General features: G+C 43.8%; 4 protein-coding genes across 6 annotated transcripts; 1 reads left to right on the top strand and 3 right to left on the bottom strand.

Moving 5' to 3' along the window:
- The first annotated feature begins 1,088 nt into the window (after window positions 1-1,088).
- Window positions 1,089-10,343, top strand: bcat2 (branched chain amino-acid transaminase 2, mitochondrial). 2 transcript variants are annotated; one of them, XM_084146201.1, is made up of 12 exons: window positions 1,089-1,177; window positions 1,362-1,464; window positions 2,546-2,617; window positions 3,098-3,298; window positions 3,559-3,669; window positions 3,777-3,896; window positions 4,087-4,250; window positions 4,783-4,925; window positions 7,811-7,896; window positions 8,036-8,176; window positions 8,285-8,359; window positions 8,527-10,343. In XM_084146201.1, exons 2-12 carry the CDS (start codon window positions 1,387-1,389, stop codon window positions 8,566-8,568), a joined length of 1,233 nt encoding a protein of 410 aa, XP_084002327.1. In that variant the 5' UTR covers window positions 1,089-1,177; window positions 1,362-1,386; the 3' UTR covers window positions 8,569-10,343. The 2 variants fall into 2 exon arrangements, 1 of the variants encoding a protein (XP_084002327.1); XR_014610159.1 differs by having other exon boundaries at window positions 1,092-1,464; window positions 8,527-9,084; window positions 9,716-10,343.
- Window positions 10,344-10,492: 149 nt separating this feature from the next.
- ifi35 (interferon-induced protein 35) lies at window positions 10,493-14,265 on the bottom strand. Its single transcript, XM_084146204.1, has 10 exons — window positions 14,068-14,265; window positions 13,627-13,662; window positions 13,462-13,539; window positions 13,172-13,330; window positions 12,875-12,991; window positions 12,609-12,756; window positions 12,426-12,535; window positions 12,085-12,271; window positions 11,808-11,917; window positions 10,493-11,349 (listed from the first exon to the last, which is right to left on the bottom strand). Exons 2-10 carry the CDS (start codon window positions 13,636-13,638, stop codon window positions 11,140-11,142), a joined length of 1,131 nt encoding a protein of 376 aa, XP_084002330.1. The 5' UTR covers window positions 13,639-13,662; window positions 14,068-14,265; the 3' UTR covers window positions 10,493-11,139.
- Window positions 14,266-16,393: 2,128 nt separating this feature from the next.
- On the bottom strand, window positions 16,394-18,535 carry rpl27 (ribosomal protein L27). Of its 2 annotated transcripts, none has more exons than XM_084146213.1 (5): window positions 18,484-18,535; window positions 17,706-17,788; window positions 17,363-17,532; window positions 16,667-16,777; window positions 16,394-16,482 (listed from the first exon to the last, which is right to left on the bottom strand). In XM_084146213.1, the coding sequence occupies exons 2-5, from the start codon at window positions 17,784-17,786 to the stop codon at window positions 16,434-16,436; spliced, it is 411 nt and encodes a 136-aa protein (XP_084002339.1). In that variant the 5' UTR covers window positions 17,787-17,788; window positions 18,484-18,535; the 3' UTR covers window positions 16,394-16,433. The 2 variants fall into 2 exon arrangements, with proteins under 2 accessions (XP_084002339.1, XP_084002340.1); XM_084146214.1 differs by having other exon boundaries at window positions 18,332-18,519.
- A 376-nt stretch (window positions 18,536-18,911) lies between these two features.
- LOC311104379 (RUN domain-containing protein 1-like) lies at window positions 18,912-24,187 on the bottom strand. Its single transcript, XM_084146197.1, has 5 exons — window positions 23,637-24,187; window positions 22,182-22,340; window positions 21,866-22,064; window positions 21,637-21,732; window positions 18,912-21,559 (listed from the first exon to the last, which is right to left on the bottom strand). The coding sequence occupies exons 1-5, from the start codon at window positions 24,027-24,029 to the stop codon at window positions 20,697-20,699; spliced, it is 1,710 nt and encodes a 569-aa protein (XP_084002323.1). The 5' UTR covers window positions 24,030-24,187; the 3' UTR covers window positions 18,912-20,696.
- Window positions 24,188-24,267: the final 80 nt, after the last annotated feature.

The raw sequence follows: 24,267 nt of genomic DNA, 5'->3' as shown, positions 1-24,267 counted from the left end.
GCTAATTTGCACCCCAGTATCTCTATTTGCACATCATCTTTTGCACATCTATCATTCCAGTGTTAATACGAAATTGTAACTATTTTGCACTATGGCCTATTTATTGCCTTACCTCCATAATTTACTACATTCACACACACTGTATATATTTTTTCTGTTGTATTTTTGACTTTATGTTTTGTTTACCCCATATGTAACTCTGTGTTGTTGTTTTTATCGCACTGCTTTGCTTTATCTTGGCCAGGTCGCAGATGTAAATGAGAACTTGTTCTCAACTGGCTTACCTGGTTAAATAAAGGTGAAACAAAAAATGGCTATAACTCGTTTTGGCATGGTCATTACCATTGAGGGCTTCCACCATTTTATAGTAGTCAACTGGGTGGGGATTCCTTTGAGTTGGGAGCAATCAGCCAATAAAGAAGAAGAAGATTGACTACTTTGAAATGGAGATAGCCTTAATGGTGCTGCCCATTCGATCACAGACGCGATAAAGGCAAAGATACAAGGATGAGTCCTCTATCTATCTTTATGGCTTGTTGTTCACATGCGTATCTGCCCTTTCATTGGCTAGAATGGTCCCACCTGATCTCGCCTATTCACGCCTATCTTCCATCTTTGAGGACATGCCATTTCTGTTGTTAGAGCTGCCACTTGACTATCTTGTCAATATAATAGACAATCTTTGTGGACACGGTATTGGACAATGCAAGTGTGCTGAATGCTGATGGACAACATTGGCATGTAAAGAAAACGAAAGGGTTCAACATATTATTCTTAAATAGATTTAGACAATATTACAGGAGAAATTATGCATTATATAACAAATACACTTCTTAAATGACGGTTACGTTGTAGCATTTAAATGTCCATCCCACCGAAAGCACGACGTCCAATCAAATAACAAGATTGCTACAACTCCCCGTCCGTAGACCAATCGTGGGCATCTCCACTCTTGGTGTTTTGAACTTGATTTACCCCGTTTATTCGAACCCCATCTAACACTGTCTGTTTTGTCCAACCATATGGCAGGGATTCGTCACGCCTTTTTAATCTTAAACCCACTGCTGTGCTGACTATTATCGTCTTCCATTATCATTTTCTGTATCTTTTAATAACAATGAATTCAGTGTTCATACCAGCATGTCTTCAGAGGACATCTTTATTATTTCGTGTAAAGGTCAAATAGCCTGCTATTGAAATTCAATGGAATTTGCAAACATATTCTTACACAATTTACCAATGAAATATATGAAAAATTATAGAAGAAATATATATCAGATATGAATTTGGACATGGTTGGTGTTTTATTATTTTAATCTCAAGATCTGTGCAAACTATAACGTTGTTGTCATTGTGCCAAGGTCCAATCTGGAACGCAAAGGACCAATGCGCTCAGAATTTGCCCCCACACGGACACATTTACCATTCATTAGCCACGTAGCGGCGATGGCAGCTCTGAGGACGGTGAGTCCAAAGATCACACTCTTATATCACTATTGTCTGTTTATCTCGATCGTCTCTGTAAATAGTTAACAATGTGGGGCTAATGTGTTGAACAAGTAACAGTTAATGGACCTCCACTATTTACTTTTTAAACTGATGTGCTACTAGTCCCGCACTGCTTCACCTTCAGTCTACCATCAGCTAACGTTACACAGGCGCAGCTAGCTAGTAGTAATGTTAGCTAGCAGCTAACAGTAGTACTGCTTCTGGTTATTCAAGTTGGCAGTGTGGACATAAAGCGTGCAGTCACAGATGGATAGGGTATCTTTGCGCCAGTAATCGGAGCGGGAGTGATAAATAAATGTGTGGCGTTAAAAATACAATTGTAGCTAGGGCTAGTCGTAGCTAGCTTTCACAAATGTTCATTATCATGCAAAATAACAACGCAACAATGAAGGTTTAGGCTGGATTACAGTAATCCCAGTCTTTAGCCAGTCAGATCAACTACAGATTCAAGTTTTGAAATGTGAAGGTTGCTTTTTACTTTTGCATGGCAATAGTGTCAAGTTACGTTTCATTGTAAAGAGGTGGTGTTCCCCTAGAAATGGCATGCTTGTTATGAGTTGTTTGCCACGTCTCCAACACACAAACACTCTCTCTCTGCATACCTTCACCAGACAGGCCAAAACTAATTTGAAGTGAACTATTAGAATAATACTTTCTCTTCTATAGCTCTGTATCACTATGGAGCTGTGAGCAATTTTTTTGTCACTTGGCTTTTAGTGATGCAGCCAGTGTGTGATGTGAAACTATTTACAGCGTACTGCTTGGCTCAAGCTGTCCCTCACACACACCACAGACATAGTGCAGGTACTGAACAGAACACACACACTCAGGCCAGACACATTTGGTGCTTTGCTGGTTCACATCTATCCAGAGTGACAACATTGTCACCTTGGCTGAGAAGGCAGTTTTCCAATGTGGGAGTAGATTGTATTTCAATGCTCTTAGTAGGTTCTTTATCATAATGTGAATTCTGGTCGCTGATATTCTTTTAACTTTGTCAGGATTATTAAATGTAGTGTTTTCTCTGGTTTATTAGGCACTTCATGGACGGTTCATTCAAGCCATCCCCTTCTCCTTGGGGTCGTTGCGGTTTGCCAGCTCATTCAAGGTAATATATAAAGGAGACGTAATGACCAGACACTGAAACAGTTTCCTGACTCATTGTATTACTCTCTATTGTCTGAGTCATCACAACCCCCAGCACAGGAGGTTTTTAGGAGCTTGGCATGACTCTAAAGGCACGGCCTGTTTAAGAGGCCTGCTGAAGCTTGTTTACAGGCAGAAGTAAGTGTCATTTGGCACCAGTCCAGTAGCCTACCAGTCAGCCCGGGGCTCTTTTGATCTAACTTTTTCTTAGTCCACCACGTGACTCTGTACCCTTTCTTCCCTTCTCTCACTTCCTTGCAGTTGATTATTTAATTCAGTTTAATTTAAGTGCTTAATTGGCTCCCAAGACCAACATTAATTTCAGCTCAAAGCATGCCCTTTCAATTACAATAAAGAAAATCATTGTGTTCGGCCCTCGCTCTGTTCCTTTCCTCTTGTCTGTCCGTCTGTCTCTTTTGCTCCGCCCCTCTTCCTCTCTCAGGCCGCAGACCTCACTATCGAGCACAACACTGCGGGGAAGCCCAAGCCAGACCCCGCCTCCCTGGTGTTTGGCAAACAGTTCTCAGATCACATGCTGACCATCTATTGGTCAGAGAAAGCGGGCTGGAAGGTTCCACAGATCAAGCCCTTTCAGAACCTGTCGTTGCACCCTGCCACCTCTGCCCTGCACTACTCCATAGAGGTGAGAGAAGGAGCCCCAGCCAAATGTCTCTCCTATGTCTGCACTATGTTAGCTTTGTGAAACCAGACTGACGTCGCGATAGTTCACATTCTGTTTCATAAACTAAATGTGAGCACAGCGGTCAGTTTGCTTGACGAGGCTAGCATTATGTCTTACTAAGACGTTTTTCCTTGATACAAGTCACCTAGCTTATTCTTTCAGACAGAGATGGTTCATTCTGTCAGATGTATGAACAGTGTGTCTGTGTCTGTCTCACTCAGCTATTTGAGGGCATGAAGGCGTTCAGAGGGGTAGACAACCACATCCGTCTGTTCAGACCCAACCTGAACATGGATAGAATGCACCGCAGTGCTGACCGCAGCTGTCTCCCTGTGAGTATCTCTCAGACCTGGTCCTGAAGGACCCCATGTAAATGTTGGTTTTCCACTGAACTGAACCAAGTTGTTACAGGTTCTCTGTCCCTCCCGTCTCTGTGTAGTTGTTTGATAAGGTGGAGCTGTTGGAGTGCATTAGGAAGCTGGTGGAGGTGGACCAGGAGTGGGTCCCCTACTCCCTAGACGCCAGCCTCTATATAAGACCCACCTTCATTGGCATTGAGGTGAGCACTGCTCCCCCTCTCACAGACACAGGAGACAGTCTCCATGGTTTCACATTTAATGATCATCATATCTATTTTTTAACCATCTACACTTAGGCCCAGGTAGTGACATAGAGCTGTCACTGTGTCCTCCAGTAACACCTCCAGTAACGCCCTTCTCCTTCCTCCTCCCTCTCCCTCCTGGCCTCAGCCTTCCCTGGGTGTGTCGAGGGCCAGCCAAGCCCTACTATTTTGCATCGTGGGTCCTGTAGGGCCCTACTTTACCACAGGGGCCTTCAGCCCAGTCTCTCTGCTGGCAGACCCAGGCTACGTCAGGGCCTGGAGAGGGGGGGTCGGAGCCTACAAGATGGGGGGGTGAGTATCACACTCTAACACACACACACACACACACACACACACACTTCCAAGTAGAAGTGACTCAACAATTTGCGAAAGCAACAATTGGAATTTCCGAGACAGTGGTATCTTAATAGCTTATTGGCTATATAACAACTCTTATATAACTCTTATATAACACCATGGAATTATCAAGATATGGTCTGACTCTGGGGCCCCAAGTTTACTTCTGAATAGAGAAATCTTGAGGCTTATAATGTAATTGTTTAGCTATTTTAACCATGTGGATTCCTTTAGATTACAAAATGTTGGCTGCATCCTGCATGTTAGCTGAACATTAACTCAATGTCCTGTCTGTCCTCTGGTAGCCATGTTGCTTTGATCTCTCACAAGGTCAGCTCCCCCAGCAGGAGGAGCTGTTTATGAGGGTTGTGTGTCTCCAAGGGAGCTGCCTGCTGAAATGAAATATTCCACCACCCCTCCTCTCTCTCCCGTGTCTATTCCTCCCTTTCACTCTCTTACTTTCTGTCTCTCTCCCTCTCTCTGTCAGTAACTATGGGCCTACTATAGCAGTGCAGAATGAGGCTATAAAGCAGGGCTGTCAGCAGGTCCTGTGGCTGTATGGCGAGCAGGAGGAGATCACAGAGGTCGGCACCATGAACCTCTTCATCTACTGGACGAATGAGGGAGGAGGTCTGTTTGACTATCTCTAGTCTGTACAGTGCCTTCAGAAAGTATTCACACCCCTTGACCTTTTCCACATTTTGTTGTGTTATAGCCTGAATTTAAAATGTCTTAAATTGAGATTTTGTCACTATCATTCACACAGTACCCCATAATATCAAAGTAAATTAGTTACAAATGAAAAGCTGAAATGTTTTGAGTCAATAAGGATTCAACCCCTTTGTTATGGCAAGCCTAAATAAGTTCAGGAGTAAAATGTGCTTAACAATAATAATAGTGTTTAACATTATTTTTTTATTACTTCCTCATCTCTGTACCCTACACATGCAAATATCTGTAAGGTCCCTCAGTCGAGCAGTGAATTTCAAACACAGATTCAACCACAAAGACTAGGGAGGTTTTCCAATTCCTCCCAAAGGGCACCTATTGGTAAATGGGTAAAAATATAAAAGCAGACATTGAATATCCCTTTGCGCATGGTGAAGTTATTAATACACTTTGGATGGTGTATCAATACACCCAGTCACTGGGTATATTGACTTTAAAACAGTTACAGAGTTTAATGGCTGTGATAGGAGAAATTAGGATGGATCAACAACATTGTAGTTATTACTCCACAATACTAACCTAATTGACAGAGTGAAAAGAAGGAAGCCTGTACAGAAAACAATATTCAAAAACATGCATCCTGTTTGCAACAAGGCACTAAAGTAATACTGCAAAATGTGGCAAAGCAAGTAACTTTTTTTTCCTGAATACAAAGTGTTATGTTTGGGGCAAATGTAATACAACACATAACTGAGTACCACTCTCCATATTTTCAAGCATAGTGATGGCTGCATCATGTTATGGGTATGCTTGTAATCGTTAAGGACTGGGGAGTTTTTCGGGATAAAAAAGAAATGCAATGGAGCTAAGCACAGGCAAAATCCTAGAGGAAAACCTGGTTCAGTCTGCTTTCCAGCAGACACTGGGAGATGAATTCACCTTTCAGCAGGACAATAACCTAAAACACAAGGCCAAATCTACACTGGAGTTGTTTACCAAGAACACAGTGAATGTTCCTGAGTGGCCGAGTTACAGTTTTGACTTAAATCTACTTGAAAATCTATGGCAAGACCTGAAAATGGTTGTCTAGCAATGATCAACAACCAATTTGACAGAGCTTGAAGAATTTTGAAAAGAATAATGGGCAAAAGCTCGTAGAGACTTACCCAGAAAGACTCACTAATAGCTGTAATCGTTTCCAAAGGTGCTTCTACAAAGTATTGACTCGGGTGTGAATACTTATGTAAATGAGATATTTCTGTATTAATTTTGAATTCAGGCTGTAACACAATTTTTTGGGGGGAATAAGTCAAGGGGTATGAATACTTTCTGAAGGCACTGTATGTCTGTTTGACTGTCTCTAGTCTGTATGCCTGCCTGTCTCTAGTCTGTATGCCTGCCTGTCTCTAGTCTGTATGCCTGACTGTCTCTAGTCTGTATGCCTGTCTCTAGACTGTATGCCTGCCTGTCTCTAGTCTGTATGCCTGCCTGTCTCTAGTCTGTATGCCTGACTGTCTCTAGTCTGTATGCCTGTCTCTAGTCTGTATGCCTGTCTCTAGTCTGTATGCCTGCCTGTCTCTAGTCTGTATGCCTGACTGTCTCTAGTCTGTATGCCTGTCTCTAGTCTGTATGCCTGACTGTCTCTAGTCTGTATGCCTGCCTGTCTCTAGTCTGTATGCCTGCCTGTCTCTAGTCTGTATGCCTGCCTGTCTCTAGACTGTATGCCTGCCTGTCTCTAGTCTGTATGCCTGCCTGTCTCTAGTCTGTATGCCTGTCTCTAGACTGTATGCCTGTCTCTAGACTGTATGCCTGACTGTCTCTAGACTGTATGCCTGACTGTCTCTAGTCTGTATGCCTGACTGTCTCTAGTCTGTATGCCTGTCTCTAGACTGTATGCCTGACTGTCTCTAGTCTGTATGCCTGCCTGTCTCTAGTCTGTATGCCTGTCTCTAGACTGTATGCCTGACTGTCTCTAGTCTGTATGCCTGTGCATGTGTTTGCTTAGTGTCTGACTAGACTGTCAATCTAGGCCATGGCTGCCCAACCCTCTTCCTGGTGATCTACTGTCCTGTAGGACCCTAATTTAGCGTATCTGATTCAGCTAGTTAAGGTCTTGTTGAGCAGCTAATAAGTAGAATCAGGTGTGTTCAATTAGGGTTGGACTGAAAACCCACAGGACGGTAGATCTCCAGGAAGAGGGTTGGGCAGCCCTGATCTAGGCTGTGTCAATGCTTCCCCCTATTGGTTGTTAATGTCTCTATTAATCTGGATATGGTGAATTCTGTTAAACTCCAAACAACTGTGTATAGCTAAGTCCCCACTCCAGCCTCCACAGCCTGAGTGATGCCCTTAGCCCCCTAGTCCGGCCGCCCCTGCTCGGACTCTGAGTGCCCACCGCCTTAGGGCTGGCCTCCTCGTGCACCTGGTGATTGATTGACTTCCACAGAGAGTCACAGCCTGTCTCACAGTCCCACCAGAGGACGGGCCCGGGTGGATTGGAGACCACCAGATAGTCCCCTAACCAACCAGAGCCCCATGTCCATGTCTTGCGCCTTCTTCCCGCCTGCCTGGGCTGGCTCTCATTCTCTCTCTCACACTCTGTTTCTGGCCCCTGGCCCTTCTGTGTACACCTGGTAACCCATGAGAGCTTATGTACACAGTCCCGTGTAGCTCAGTTGGTAGAGCATGGCGTTTGCAACGCCAGGGTTGTGGGTTCGATTCCCACGGGGGGCCAGTATGAAAATGTATGCACTCACTAACTGTAAGTCGCTCTGGATAAGAGCATCTGCTAAATGACTAAAATGTAAAATGTATGTGAGTAAGAGTACCTGTTTGTTTGTATGCAGAGAGAGAGTTGCTGACCCCTCCTCTAGATGGCATCATTCTCCCAGGAGTCACCAGACAGTGTCTGCTGGACCTGGCCAGAGAATGGGTAAGTAAGGATTAGTTATTTGAGAACGGATAGATAGGATTTAAGACCATTGTAATCCATTGACATAGATGGTTAGAATAATTATTTTATTGGAATTATAGTGATGCACAGTCATACTGACTTGTTTTGTTTCCTTTAGGGGGAGTTCAAAGTGACAGAGCGCACCATGGGCATGAAGGAGCTGCTCGGTGCTTTGGATTCAGGCAAGATTACGGAGGTGTTTGGTGCCGGGACGGCCTGTGTCGTCTGTCCCGTCGGCAGCCTGCTCTACAAAGGAAAGGTAACCACAAGTCTTGGTGTATTTACATTTTTCTGAAACCCTTTTGTTTTGCCCTCAAACAAAATGCTCCAGATGATATTCTCCCCCCTCCCCCTCCCTCTCCCTCAGACATACCAAATTCCTACCATGCAGAATGGTCCAGACCTGGCCAAGCGATTCCACAAAGAGCTGACGGACATGCAGGTATGCAGCTCTGCCCTAATGCTTGCTTTGACCCTTTAAACAGAGTACTTATCTCAGATATTAATTTGAACTAAATACATTTTGTCTGCGCTAAGCAACAAAATAAAGATTCTGATCTTTTTTCGCCACTCTTCACTTCTCCTGGCGCCATCCACTCCTTTACTCAGTATGGACGGAAACAGAGTGAATGGGCACCACTGGTCGTTTAATTGGCAGCTTGCACATGCCAATCATATCGCGACCAGTCCCCCTCTCCATCTTCAAGACCAGCAGCTTCACCACAACCCATAATGCACTCCCTTTGATAGGCTGGCTGACCTGCAGAGATGAACTGGTCACGTCTGTTACTCTTGGTGTTTCTGCATGGACTTTTAAAGGGATAGGGTTAGTCTGTCATTCAAATGTTGGAAGTTTCATGCAATACCAACAGTTACACGATACTGTATAAGCAATGCTGTGAAACGTCCGCAGCTTTGGTAAAACCAACCTAGTCTAGTCTGTGTTTTTCTGTATTAGGGGCAAAGTCCATATTATTTTTCCTATTCAGTCCTTTATCATACTGTAGCACAGGTTACAGAAGAGGATCGTCCTCCAAGCTTTTTAATAGCACAAACACTACATGAGATGGCCTATAGGGTCGTATGTGCTAACAGGCACAAACAGATGTATTGTTGTAATAGTTTAAATATGCAATACGCACAACTATTGTAGGGTATTACTGGTAAGTTATGTTGGTCATTTGGTTTATTTGCAATATGGGAGTAACTTTGTACAGGTACTTAATAGGAACAATTGAGGCTGTTAGACATTTTCACTGGATGACATCAGGAATGTGTTGAATGTACTGTTATTGTTAAGTGACTGTAGGAACAGATCAGATCAAAACCACGTCACAGGATTTATTGTTACTTTATAAATGTCACAATATAACCTGAGGAAGTAGAATATGATTTAATTAGGTTTTATCAAGCCAGGAATACAAATGTGTATACATACCATATTGACACCAGAGGTGCTTTTTAACAATCTCCTGGAAATGAGTTTATACTGACCTTAGTTTGATTTAAGTCAGGTGTGTGTGTGTGTGACTGAGCAGAAGAGAGAAAGTCATGTGATCGTGTGTGTTGGGGAGTGTGTCTTTCTGGATTGGAAAGATACCACTAAGAATGTGTTGTCGAAAGATTGAGATTAAAATGGAGAGGTCGAAGTGAACTCAAGCATGCACAAAGAGGTTAGCTATTGCTACATGATATACTTAAGCAATAATGCCCGAGGGGGTGTGGTATATGGCCAATATACCATGGCTAAGGGCTGTTCGTATGCACGACGCAACGAGTGCCTGGATTCAGCCCTTAGATGTGGTATATTGGTCATATACCACAAACCCCCGTGGTGTCTTATTGCTATTATAAACTGGGTATCAATGTAAAAAGAGCAGTAAATTACATGTTTTGTCATACCTGTGGTATATGGTCTGATATACCACGGCTGTCAGCCAATCAGCATTCAGAGCTCAAACAAACCAGTTTATAATGTAGACTTCAGAGTACGAGAGAGAGACCACTTTCAATAGATGCTATAGACTGTCCGTGACTTCTGCTCTAGGTTGTGTTAACCATTATGTAAACATGTAACAATTAGTTTAAAAAGTCTGTGGGTTTGAACTTGTTTTTCTTGTCAGTTGGAACTACCGTCTTCCCAATTATTTACCATATATCCAGCTTTGTCCTCACCCTGCTGCTTTCCTTCATTCTCTTTGAATGTATTTGACTCTTTCATATCACTTGAGGTTCTTGCCATCCCCCCCTTTCTAAGTGCCTAACTGAGTGAGTACTCTGTCGTTTTCCTGTGGATCTAACTTGTTTTTATAGTGGTTGCACTAGAGGCTATCCTGCTGGATCTTTTTGTTTTTGTTGTGGGACATTGTTACTCTACTTTGCTGTTACTAGATTTTTACAATAAACTCCATTTGTGTTCCATTGTCTGACTGGGTGTGGTTTTGCTAAACTACTTGTACTGCTTTGATGCTCAAGCACTTTACTTGTTTAACTACAATCTCTGACCAGTTTACTATCTCACATTGTCAGTGTAGTCCCTTTCTCAGTAATAATGAACGAACCACACACACTATCGTAATGTCTGACTTGGTCCATTGGACAGACTTTATTACAATCACTGATTCTACCGTACAGGATTGCTCATTCAATACTAAGAACGACAGAAAACAATAGCATATCATGAATATAGAACACTAAATAGTGACACCTTTAGAGAGCTGTAGATTACACATTCCTTCTAAACGTTAACTTAAAGATATCTAGATTAGTCCTGTCAAGCATAATTCACATTTCTTTGGCAACTTAATTTTATGTATGCAGATCATTTTGTCACTGATGCCACATCTGAATGAAAAAAATTCAACAAAAAACATTACACCCAAAATGATCTGCATACATAATCAGAAATTGTAAATAAATAGATGTTCTATCAAATTATATGCAAAAACATTTTGTGTTTTGAAACAGGAAGCCCAGAAAAGACAGGAAAATCTCAGACACTTGATGTAAACTCATAATCAAAAGCTTTGGCACAGTGCCAACCACTAAGAATGGCATTTGGTTGAAAAATTGTAATTGAGATCATACCTCTATCAGAACATCCTGATAGCAGGCCAGTATTAGATCCCCAGGCTGGATTTGACTGTGATCCTGTCCTGAGATGGGGTAGATGAGGGGCAATAAAAAGGTGTCTGTTGAGCTCACTACCAGTGCCTGGCCCTCTCACTGGCTCTGGTCTTCAGTGGGACAGTCGTCCTTGAACAGGGCCAGGGTGTGCTGCCCCATGGGGTTGTAGAGGAAGGCGTCCACCTCTCCCCCACCGTTACTGGTCTTCTGGAAGTGGATCTCCAGCAGGTCCTGCAGGTTCTCCTGCTCCATGATGGCAGGGATGCCAGTCAGCAACACAGTTCGCCCACATGCTGACAGCCGTGTCTGGGGCGAGGGGGGTCAGATTGGAGGATATCGTTTTACTGCAGACAGCTTCTAGACACTAATGGTTGGACTAGCTTGTCTGTAAGTCCCAAACAATGAGTTGAGCACCTATTATCTAATGTATAGGGCCTTGAATTTTTCCAGGTGAGGTTATGTGGAAACCAACATGTAAGCATTTACATTACTTTAGCTTAAACCTGGAATTATAATTGTATAACAATCCCATTGTAGTTGTAACTCTTAACCAAATTTGAATGGGCGCATGCCCGCAGACTGATACTGTGTATGGTTTATAACATTACGCTCTGAATTGATGATTTCACTAGGCCTAAAGGCATTTCTGCTGATAGTGTAGTTGGCCTATTATAAATTGATTATTTTATAGCCTGAGTTATCAAGTATGGTTATCATGGAGTTAAAGGGATACACTCAGGACCATGAACATGAAATCTGCTTACCTGGAAACTTGTGATCTCGCCGTTCAGAAATGGAGTCACCTTCACACTGTGCTTCCTCCCTTTCTCAAACTCCACATCATGGTACTGCTTGTCAGTCAGGCCTTTGGCAACTGGTAAACAATGCACAGTCAGCTCAGTTAATCAAAAGTTGTACATTTCTCATTATATAAAGTCAGGAAGAATGGACAGAAATAACAGTATGATAAATTCATTAAGTCTGAGCTTTTTCCCTTTATGAGGAAAACTACATTTTCTGACAGGAACTTGACTTGCGTACCATTGTTTTCTGTGAAAGTGATGACCACGTTGCCAGAATCATGCAGCATGTCAGACTCTTCCACCTCCCCCCCTCCATTCTTGCGCTTGGCAAAGTGGATCTCCAGTTTGTCGAGCAAGCGGTCCTCCCCGACCTTCTTCGGCAGGTTCGAAACCAGGACACGGCGGGAACATACCTCGGTGTCCATCTGAGATAGAGAGACCGGTGCACACACACTGGTTCACACAAAGGAACGCAATGACATACATACACATGAAATAAACTAACTGACGCTCTTCATAACACAGCCACAGTCCCTGACACCTAGACACTAGTGAATGGAGATGGGTCTCTTGTTGTACCTCTACTTGACAGGGCACCAGCAGCTGTATGAGCTTGGCCTCCAGGGTGATGGCACAATCCCCACCCAGATCCACCTTATGCTCCCTCAGGCTCAGGATCTTCTGGGCCACTGTGGAGGAAAGGAGGTATAATAACCACAGAAATAAAATAGGTGCTAAACAGAGTGAGGTTTTCGGTCTTACCTAGCTCTTCCTCAAAGGTGATCAGTGCAGTGCCCTCCTCCATTGGATACACTATGTGTGGCTTCACATCAAAATTGAGTGCATTTGCTCCATCACCCGTCATTCCAGTGAACACAACCTTCTTTTCAGGCACTGCAGCAGTAGACACCTAAAACCAAGAGACACAATCTTCAACAGTCAACTAAATCTCACCACACCTACTACAGTACACAGCCACACCAAGAGTGATGATACATCTCCTTATTCGTTTTGGGGTGTGGCCCTACATCAGTCTGCTGCTTGAGTTGGTGGGTGTTCTTCTCCTCAAGCTGCAGTTCTTCCTCTGCTCTCTGGATCTCCCTCTTCAGCCTGCTCTCCTCCTCATGCAGGGCGGCCACCTTCTTCTGCAGATAAACATTACTCCTATCAGCCATTCCGGCAGAATCCAAAACCTCTATCAAGACCTCGCTCAACCCTGCAAAAATCCACTAAGTATAGGAAAAGCTAAATATAGCGATATCCTAAGAAAAATGTTAATCCTAGTGTTGATCTTTGGTTTAGTGGTTTGAGAGAGTTTGTCATACCCTTTCAGAGTCCACATCCCTGGCTTGGTTGTTGTCATCCTCTTCCAGAGATGTCCTCAGTTTGACTGTGCGCTGTCTGAACTGTTCAGCCAGGTCCTCCTGGTCATCCCTGGCTTTGGACAGGTCCTGCTGCTCCTTCAGCAGCTGACTGTGTTGAACCTGAGAACACAGATTCTATGAGGCCCTTCAGCCATAGGCGACACTCACAAACCAAGGGGATTAAATATGTGTGAATTATTATACAGTAGACAAGGCCTCTCTATTAATGTCCTTTCTTTGATCAAATATACCTTGCATTTGCTGATAGCATTTAGTATTCCATCCAAGGTGTTTTGTGATCCCTGGGTGTCTGTCACTAAGGAGAAATCCTGAAAAACAGTTCCATTCCATTCGGTCAGTGTCCTGTTTATTAAAAATAACAGTAGAACTCACTGAAGATGAGTTTCCCCTCTTACCTCATCACACATGACTGTCGGAGAATTGACGCTAATCTGGAAAGAGTATAAAATGTCATGTAAAATGTGAAGTAGGCCCAATTTATGTTGAAAAAGAGCTGTGATTTGATCAAAAGACCAATTAATGGAAATAATATTAGAATTGGGCTGCCTGTCTAAACGCAGCCAACGTCTCCACTGACTAGTGTAGGCTACACTTGTAATGGTAATAATTAAAGTAGTTTGAAACAATCTAGTTGAAAGCTTTCGGTATTCATGTAGGATATACATTACTTTTTGAGTAGGCCAAACTATCAACGTGTCCAAGTACCTTTGACCGTTCATTTGAAGTCTTTAATAAAAAAGTATTTGACTCTTAACACATATCCAATCTATTTTAAAGAAAAACATTCATTTAGTTACGATTTTATAGAAGACAAAGAAGCGAAGTCAACCACTTACCGTAGTTAGCTGTTGTGTAATGGTACGTCTTTTTCTTTCAGTTTCAGTTTCTTCAATCGGGCACGGAAGATTTCGACAGGAGGTAGCCGTTTGGGTAGCCCTGCTGCACACTCATTAAATCCTTGATTCTACTCCATCACAGCACTCAATACACCAGCTTTTACTGATCATATTTAATTACCCGGATTAGATTTATCAGGTGTGCTAGTGGCTGGAAAACATGCATGTTCAGTAGCTTGGTGAGCACTGTGCCATACTGATAAACTCAGCAACTGCAAACTCACTGTCAACTGCATATATTTTCAGCAAACTTAACATGTGTAAATATTTGTATGAACGTAAGATTCAACAACTGAGACATAAACTGAACAAGTTCCACAAACATGTGACTAACAGAAATTGAATAATGTGTCCCTGAACAAAGGGGGGGTCAAAATCAAAAGTAACAGTCAGAATCTGATGTGGCCACCAGCTGCATTAAGTACTGCAGTGCATCTCCTCCTCATGGACTGCACCAGATTTGCCTGTTCTTGCTGTGAGATGTTACCCCACTCTTCCACCAAGGCACCTGCAAGTTCCCAGACATTTCTGGGGGGGAATGGCCCTAGCCCTCACCCTCCGATCCAACCGGTCCCAGACGTGCTCAATGGGATTGAGATCCGGGTTCTTCGCTGGCCATGGCAGAACACTGACATTCCTGTCTTGCAGGAAATCACGCACAGAATGAGCAGTATGGCTGGTGGCATTGTCATGCTGGAGGGTCATGTCAGGATGAGCCTGCAGGAAGGGTACCACGAGGGAAGAGGATGTCTTCCCTGTAACGCGTTGAGATTGCCTGCAATGACAAGCTCAGTCCGATGATGCTGTGACACACCGCCCCAGACCATGACGGACCCTCCACCTCCAAATCGATCCTGCTCCAGAGTACAGGCCTCGGTGTAACGCTCATTCCTTCGACGATAAACGCGAATCCGACCATCACCCCTGGTGAGACAAAACCGTGACTCGTCAGTGAAGAGCACTTTTTGCCAGTCCTGTCTGGTCCAGCAACGGTGGGTTTGTGCCCATAGGCGACGTTGTCAGGTGAGGACCTGCCTTACAACAGGCCTAGAATCCCTCAGTCTATTGCGGACAGTCTGAGCACTGATGGAGGGATTGTGCATTCCTGGTGTAACTCGGGCAGTTGTTGTTGCCATCCTGTACCTGTCCCGCAGGTGTGATGTTCAGATGTACCGATCCTGTGCAGGTGTTGTTACACGTGGTCTACCACTGCTAGGACAATCAGCTGTCCGTCCTGTAGCACTGTCTTTGGCGTCTCACAGTACAGCCATTGCAATTTATTGCCCTGGCCACACCTGCAGTCATTTACATTTACATCATTTAGCAGACGCTCTTATCCAGAGCGACTTACAAATGGGCGCATTCAACTTATGATAGCCAGTCGGCCAACCACTTTTTTTTCTTCTTTTATGGGGGGGGGGGGGGGGGGGGGGTGGGGGTAGAAGGATTACTTTTATACTATTCCAGGTATTCCTTAAAGAAGTCATGCCTCCTTGCAGTATGCCTAAGGCACATTCACGCAGATGAGCAGGGACCCTGGGCATCTTTCTTTTGGTGTTTTTCAGAGTCAGTAGAAGGCCTCTTTAGTGTCCTAAGTTTTTATAATAATATGCCATTTAGCAGACGCTTTTATCCAAACCGACTTAGTCATGCGTGCATACATTTTGTGTGTATGGGTGGTCCCGGGGATCGAACCCACTACCCTGGCGTTACAAGCGCCGTGCTCTACCAGCTGAGCTACAGAGGACCACCTATCATAACTGTGACCTTAATTGCCTACCGTCTGTAAGCTGTTAGTGTCTTAACGACCATTCCACAGGTGTATGTTCATTCATTGTTTATGGTTCATTGAACAAGCATGGGAAACAGTGTTTAAACCCTTTACAATGAAGATCTGTGAAGTCATTTGGATTTTAACAAATTATCTTTGAAAGACAGGGTGCTGAAAAAGGGACGTTTCTTTTTTTTGCTGAGTTTACAATTATAGACCAATATGATAGTGTGGAAATGGATATGAGCAAAATGTAAATAGGACAAGATTGTATTTTACTGCGTTTGCAACAATTTTCCACTTAAGTTTTTACTGGTTGGGCCAATAAGTTAATTCATAACATGAACATTGTCATTAACAAGCAGCTTTTGTAAACACCTTTCTACTGCTTTTTATGAGGCAATAATCAGCTGTATTGCTTAATCTCCAAAACATCTTACACTTGTCAATAAAACCACAAATCATGTCAAAAGTAAAAATGAAAACACCAGAGTATACATTTTCTTATACATTTATTAGTGAAACCAATGAACGCCTAGAATCTAAGCTTCTGGAAGAACCATTTGTTCTTGCCTGTCTTGTACCTGTGGATAGAAATAAAAAACATTTCAAAAAAAAAATTGTCAATGGAGATGAAAAAGACAAAGCCTGTGACATTTAATTATCCTATAGTAGTTAAGCTACTTGCATCATGTATCAGATATTATCAGGACAAGGAACCAGTGCATTTCTCACAAGGCCTGGTTCCTGGTGTGGGAAAAGACTCACCTCTCCTCAAACTTAATCTTGGCCTCCCGTCTGGCTTTGCGTTTCAGGGCAGGGTCTCTGAAGACATCCTTGTTGACGACAGTTTTGTCCAGAGGAATGTCCACAGAGTATCTGAGCACAGGGAGAACACAGCAAGAGACTTAGCAAGATCCCTACGTCAATTTTCTATAAAGGACAGGAACACGAGTGGATAAAATATCCCCATAAACTACTCGGAACATTCCAAGAATGAAAATCAAACCAAGCCACCTACCAAGTTTACTAAGTAGGGACAAAATCTGATTGATGCAAGCCGAGATTAAATGGGTTGAACAGCTATAGCCTTCACACTAGCGTGCTGACCCAAACTGTACTTTGCTGGCTCAGATTGTTCTTTCCAGCACAGCTACTGCAACTATGGTGGATATGGATGCATAACCTGGCCAGTTCAGTACAACATGGCTTAGGAGTGTGAAAGAGTAGTTCACCGCATCCAACAGAATAGGGTCCATTCAGTACACCATCTATACATTCCTTGATACTGCATCCTACTTAATAGATCCCTGCCAGTTTGGTCACTGCCAGAATTCCATCAAAATATAGACATATTGCATGGATGAAATACTGCTAGTCACCTCCAGTTTAGTCTCATGTCAGCAGGTAGCCACCTACACAACCATTACTCCCATCCTATATTCCTATACACCTGGCACTGACCTGGTGGGCATGAGGTGATTGTAGTTGTACACCTTTACGAAGGCCTTGATCTTGGACCTCTTGGCGACCTTCTTCTTGCCCATGGTTGTGGTCACTTTGCGGGGGTAGCGGTCGATGCCTGAGACCAGTGCGTGACTGTAGGGGCGATCGGAGGTGCCATCATCAATGTTCTGTAGGGAGAGAATTAACATATAGCTAGCTGTTCAGTTACCAGTGTTTATGGACCACATTGCAAATAAGGGGATGCTCTTTATGATCGAGATGATTATCCAAGCAAACACAGTAGTTAATCAAACTGGATGTCAAATATGCACGTTTAGCAATAGCTCAGGATCAAACTTACCTTGACGATAACAGCTTTACGCCCAGCGTAGCGCCCAGCAAGGACCATCACCACCTTCCCAGGTTTCATGAACTTGCCCATCTCTGGGAGACAAGAGAAGTGACAGTAACAAAGACAAGCATTATTACTAAGACAAGAAGCCATGGACAGGTCAATGTGGGACAATATTCACTGCCTCTAGATATCAGTAGGATGTTGGTCAACTACATGCTATTAGCAAAGTTAACTGCGTCAGCTTGGACACCCGATGACCAGTGACTGCACGCGATTGCATGACCTAGTAAGCAAAGTCATGTAACGAAAAACAGTATTTTATTAAACGTTAGATTACATGAGGTCGTGACTAAAGTGGGTGCTAGCTAGTGTTAGCTAACGTTGGCTACACAGCCATCACTGTTTATTTAGCTAGCTAGCTTAACGTTACCATTCGGGCGAGATTTGGCATACTTTCATGCAATTACATTTAAACAGGCAACCGAACGCCATTAACCGAGTACACTGTGGTTATCCGATTAAATAATTTACATAACCGAACGTTGTTGGTTTTGAATCGACATGAACCTTATCAAGGAAGCTGCCATGTTGAAACGCTAGTGATATGGATAGCTGACACTATATAAACGTACCCGTTTTCCCAATATAAATGCCAAATTAAGGGAAATTATCAAACAAATCGGTTCTTAAACGTATACTTTAGGGTACAAAACAACTAAGAAGTATGTAAATGTCCGGATTTTTGACGATGGTTTAAGATTATTTCGTTGAGAAATTCACTCACTGGTGCTATTCTGTGGCCACCGCTAGCAAGAAAGGAAGTTGAGAAGATTTTCGTGACCTTTCACATCAAATCAACAATGCGTCATTTCCGACAAGCAGAAAACCTCTATGCTCAGAACTGGTCCTGGAACAGTTTCTTTATTTTTGGCACAAAATCATTTATGTCAAGCTTATGAAAGGGAACCTAGTCAGCCCTATATTGAGTTTCTCTGTGACATGTGGCAATGAAGGTATCCCATTCAGTTGTTGGCACAGTTGTCAGTGTTCTCTGATGCTCTTATGCAAAGTGAAGGCCTGCAACTTAACTAAACTAAAGACAAAAGTGGCAGGCATCATTATTACACCTGTATTTTATATTACTTATTAATGTGCATTGACAACAAGTGTGTCGAAAGCCCTGAATGGATACACATTGTACATGGGCTGAAATACGTTTTTGAAATAGTTTATTTGCTCACATTCATACAGTTATTGAACAAAACCAATATAAACAGCTGTATCACAATTTCTCAATCTGTGCAGTAGGCCACACACAGAAAAACAAACAAATCAGAGACAGTAACATTTAAACATTGCACACTTGATTTTTGTTGAACAGCTTTGCACGGAATTCATGCCATGTTTTTAGACAGGATGCTAACAAAAATGTTTTGTGCGTCTATGTTTGTGTTGTGTGTTAACAGTAGTTTTGACATGAGCACAGTGCATTTGAAAAGTGAAAAGTGAAAAGTAACACAATGCAGGCTAAATGAAGGGGGTATTGATATTCACACTAACACCTCAGCAGTATGCAAGCCAAAGTATCCCTTTGATGTAGGACAACCTCCCATACACTACATGGAGATGCACCCCAGTAAAGTGCAGACCTGATCCAAGCATAGTCTGGTAGTGGTCAGGCTGAGGCATTTTCAATTTATTATACAACAAAATATAAATAGATCTCAATACAATAACATAGACCATAAGGGAATAGAACAGAAAGTATGGGAGTAGCACTAAACCAGTCACAAAGTAGGTTACACCTTAATGTGAGGAGGGTTGGAAAAACCATACTAGGGATGATGCCAATAGTTTTCACTCATGTGGAAATTAGCAGTATCTATGGTTTGTACATTCAGCTTTTCAGGATACGCCCCATGTGATTCACATGTAATAGGAAGATTTCACTTCAAGTGGTTTCATTCACCATTCAAAAAACTAATAGAAACAGAGAGAAAACTATCACATCCCACAATCTTAAATATTGGACGATTAAATATATTATAATTACATAGAAGCTAAATAGTTGAATAATATATTTTCATTTCTTTTTTTTTTTAATCACTTCCATTTGGAACAGTAAAGACGCAGCAGTTAATACAGGGTCTCTACGTTATCCATCTTCTTTAAGACACGTTAGGCAGGTTCTGGTTATTTCTCAATGGAGAGACACTACATGCTGCATGTGTGATCATTTTGTTTTTCCGAACGCTTGTGACATCTTAAGAATTTTGACCTCTTGTACATTCATTGGTGAGAGCATACACTGTTGCCATGTTCATTTGACCTGAGTGCATTGAATAGTGTGCGTCTTCTGTGTACGCAACAGTGGAGCTTTGAGTAACCACAGACAGAGAGCAATGCTATAACCTATATTATTCTCTTCCATACAGAACATAAATGTAGAGTTTAGTGACAGTGCAGGATACTGGTCTGTTTTTGCCCATACTACAGAGTATAGGGAGGGAATGACTGTACATTTGGTCACATTGATGATCACCTATTCTATAGGTAATCCTTATACAGTAGTGAATTACTGTAAAAGGCCAACCCCACAACATTAGCTGCATAGGTCTGAGCTACTGTATCTCATCTCCATAGGGACAAGGCAAACATCATCACATAAAGCTCCATATAAAGCAATGTAACAAGTCATCAAGATCTTGATATGCTCCCTTTGTGTGGTTATAAGGGGGGGGGGGGAGCATGGATAAATGAAACATTAGTTACATTTATTGACCCAATGACCCAAGATAACTTTAAAGTGACACTGATAAAGCAACATTAGCACAAATCTTTTATGCCGATTATATAATTTCAGCACATGAGGGACACCCAAACCATGCCTTCCGGTCCTCAAGGGTCGGTTGATTGTATTATTTTTGGCCCCTAATCAGGTTTGGGTAACCATGTGAGCTGAAAGCATGGTTTTGGGTGTCTCTCGCCAGTCCCTTCTCAGAAGGCATCCTTGATGTTCTTGAGCTGCCTCACAGCCAGGTCCACCGGTAGGTTAAACTTGAGGTGGCTGATACGTCCCAGAATGTGCAGGGCTCCCTCGAAGCCCGTCTGAGCCATGTAGCTCCAGTGCTGGTAGTGCGGGTGCACCAAAGCCCCTGATTTGCACAGCAGGTTGAGCCATGACACCAGCCTCTGCTCGTTCAGAGCCATGCATACCAGAGCCTTGAACTCTGAGTCTGCTCCTCGCTTGTAGCGATCATGCTCCAGCAGCACTGAGTGAATGGCCCAGAGCAGGGACTGCTTGGGTGTGACAGTGACCGGATTGCCCGCAACAGGCAGGCTGAAGGACTGCGAGAGCTGGCGGGCCGGCGACTCCACGAAGGCCTTGCCGTTTTTGGAGTGGTAGTACTTGACGAAGAGCTCCCAGGGGTGGATGGTTGTTGGGCCAGGTCTGTAGGGCAGCAGGCAGGAGATGGGGGCCAGCACCAGACTCATGCCCTGGGAGGGGGAGTAGAGACCATGGGCTAGCAGGTCTCTCAGGGCAATGGCCAGCTCCTTCCTCACTGAGGCAGTGAGCTCATCACAGGACCCCAGGGCCAAGCTGCTGTTGTAGCTGACCACGTGATCTACCGAGGGCTGTCTGCACGAGGCCTGCACTCGAACCCGGTCCACAGCCCCCTCCAGACGCTGCAGCAGAGGGCCATAGTCCTGGCCCCCTTCCCCCTGCGACCACATGCTCTGGGGAACGTAGCCAGCCGCACAGCCAAACTGGCTCACTGCAAAGATCTGCAGCACTGCTAGGGCCCGCTGGATCAGCTGCAAGCCTGTCTGCCTCATCTTCTGGGCCTGCTCTGGGTCCACTATGGGCAGGAGAAGAGAATCATTAGAACAGATGTATTGTGAGTGATGTTGATAATAATGCTGGGTGATAACTGACTTTTCTTCCTCCCTCCTGGGGCTCTGGTGTTGGGCCCTGCTGTCCTCGGCTGCTGGCTGGGTTCCCCGTCAGACAGAAGAGGGTTCCCTACCTCATCTGTTGGGTAAAGGGAAAATACAGTAGTATGTCAGAATATTGGTGGAATATTTCAGTAACAAAGTGTGTATTAGAGAGCTTCCAAGACACCTAACCACAGCGAACATGGCATCCCAGGCCTACTGCCACCTACCTTGGATGAAGTTGATGAACATCTCCAGGTCCCTGATCTGGGTCTTGAGCTGGTCCACCAGCTGCTCCTTGACCCGGGCTGGGTTGACTATCTGAGCGATGGCAGCGTCCACTCTCTGTCTCAGCTCCTCAGGCGTCAGGTTCCCTATGTCCTCGTTGAAGTTCACATCCAGCTTCTTGATCAACTCGTCAATGATTACCTGGCAGTGAAAGAGTGGAACAGGCATTAGTATTACCAGGACATTACACATGGGGAGGAAACAACATTGTATCAAAGAGACTTTTGGGAGACTTCTGGTGCATGAACTGAGCCCTACCTTCTGTCTCTCCATGACCACAGACTGGGGCAGGGAGTCGTAGCTGCCCTCCTGGTAGGCATAGCGCTCCAGGTCGTCCAGCTGGGTCTTCAGCTGGACGATGAGCTCCTTCTGCTTCTCCCTCTGGACCTCCAGACGCTCCCTCTTCTCCCTCTCACTCTGTGTGGAGGAGAGAGAACACAGAATACACTGTCAGTGGAGGACTGGGGTTTACAAAGGGGACAGGGAGTGATGGGGAGGGTCTATTCACAGCCCTTAATCATGCATGTTTACTAAAGACAGACAGACTAATGCTGGAGAGGAACAGAGAGCTGTAGTCATACTCACCAGGTCCTCCTATAAGTAAAGCATGTAGACAAAGAGGAAATCAGAAAAAGAAAACCTTTAATCAAAGATAGTATTACATAAGCAGGCATTGACTCTGTACCGGTACCCCCTGTATATAGCGTTGTTAATGTTATTTTATTGTTGCTCTTTAATTATTTGTTATTTTTCTATTTTCTTCTATTTTCTTCTTTTTTACTTCAGTTTATTTAGTAAATATTTTCTTAACACTTATTTTTCTTAAAACTGCATTGTTGGTTAAGGGCTTGTAAGCATTTCACTGTAAGGTCTACACCTGTTGTATTCGGTGCATGTGACAAATAACATTTGATTTGATTATCTCGAAGATAAATGGAAAGCTGCATGGAGTAAACAATGCAGAGGCTAAGTGGGTTTGGTTTACACAGAAGCTATTATTACAGAGATAATAATCTTCTGGAGGCGTGTTAACTGAGCCTGTGAGTCACTTATTGTGTTGACAAGATACCACCATTTTCTATCTTCCTCTGGAGATAACAGATCTCAGGGAACAGAAAAGAGAGCACAGCCCTGATGTTTTGACGCAAGAAACCAAAGCCTTAATCAAAAGCCAGGCAGCCACCCAGATAATTTAATTTCCTGTGAGCTGTTTGACAAGAAGGTGGCTGCTACTGCCTGTGTGTGTGTGTGCGTGTGTGTGTGTGTGTGTGTGTGTGCATGTTTCCAAGTGTTGCATCCCATGGTGAGTCTGAGTCTTTATGTGGACATCCTCACAGCTGTCCCGACTGACACTGAATGATGACCAGCCTATGTGACAAGCATGCCCTGTGGTTAAGGGCAGCAACTAATGTGCACCACACCCACCCCGATCCCCTCACCAGGTACCACTGGTGGAACACTGTGTACTGACGTTGGTGTAGGCCTACATTGGTGTCTGTCTGTCTGTCAGAGTTCTGTTTTGTGGGGGACTAACATAACCTATTTTTCTACACATAATGGATAGCTTATAGCTTGCATAATCACACAACCTCAAGCAATTGAGTGTTTGTATTGACATAATTTTCCCACTTACAGAAGAAGAGGAACTATTGTATTGTTTACATTCTTATATCTACCAAGTCTGACCAGCCGTGGGATACATGGACTACTTACCGCGTTTTCAAGCTGTTGAGTATCCTGTGCCCTGCATCCCACTACGTGAGGGCAGCCTTTAAAGGCAAACTCCTCGAGTTCTACCAGCATCCTCTCCTTCTCATCAGTCTGAGCGTGAACTATCTGCTTCAAGCGGAACTGCACCTGTGCAAAATGAGACGTCAAAGCGAGGAGCGAGGAATTCAGCAGGCCCTGTTCGTCCTCCAGTTTCCTCAATCTTGCGGCCATCTCCGTCTCATCAGCCGCAGCTGAGCCTTTCCTCCTCGGCTCGACCGCGTATCCCTTCCCGCTCTCATCCTCCGGGCTGGCTACAGCACCGACGGGCGCCCATCGCTCGCCAGCCCCAGCAAAGGCAGCGTCGCTGTCCGGGGTTGACAGTTCCTCTGTCGACATGTTTGAAATGTAATAAAGGCAACGTTGTCCTCCGAAATTAAAGTCCTTGTCAATTGGAAACTAGGCTTTGTTTTATCGTTTTTGTACACGGTTTTAGAAATTAAAAGGATTACCACCGATGAAGCAAGTGCATCACCATCTTGAAAGATTCATACGTCAAAGGGGAAGGGGCGGGCTCCTAAACAGTGCAACGTCATCATAAAAGCACTGATCTAGTTGTCATATGAAATGGCTGCAA

This window comes from Coregonus lavaretus (genome assembly GCF_964263955.1).
Source record: "Coregonus lavaretus genome assembly, chromosome: 28".
NCBI lineage: Eukaryota > Metazoa > Chordata > Actinopteri > Salmoniformes > Salmonidae > Coregonus > Coregonus lavaretus.
Note: the sequence above shows the minus strand (reverse complement) of the source record. Positions and strands in the feature narration are given on the sequence as shown.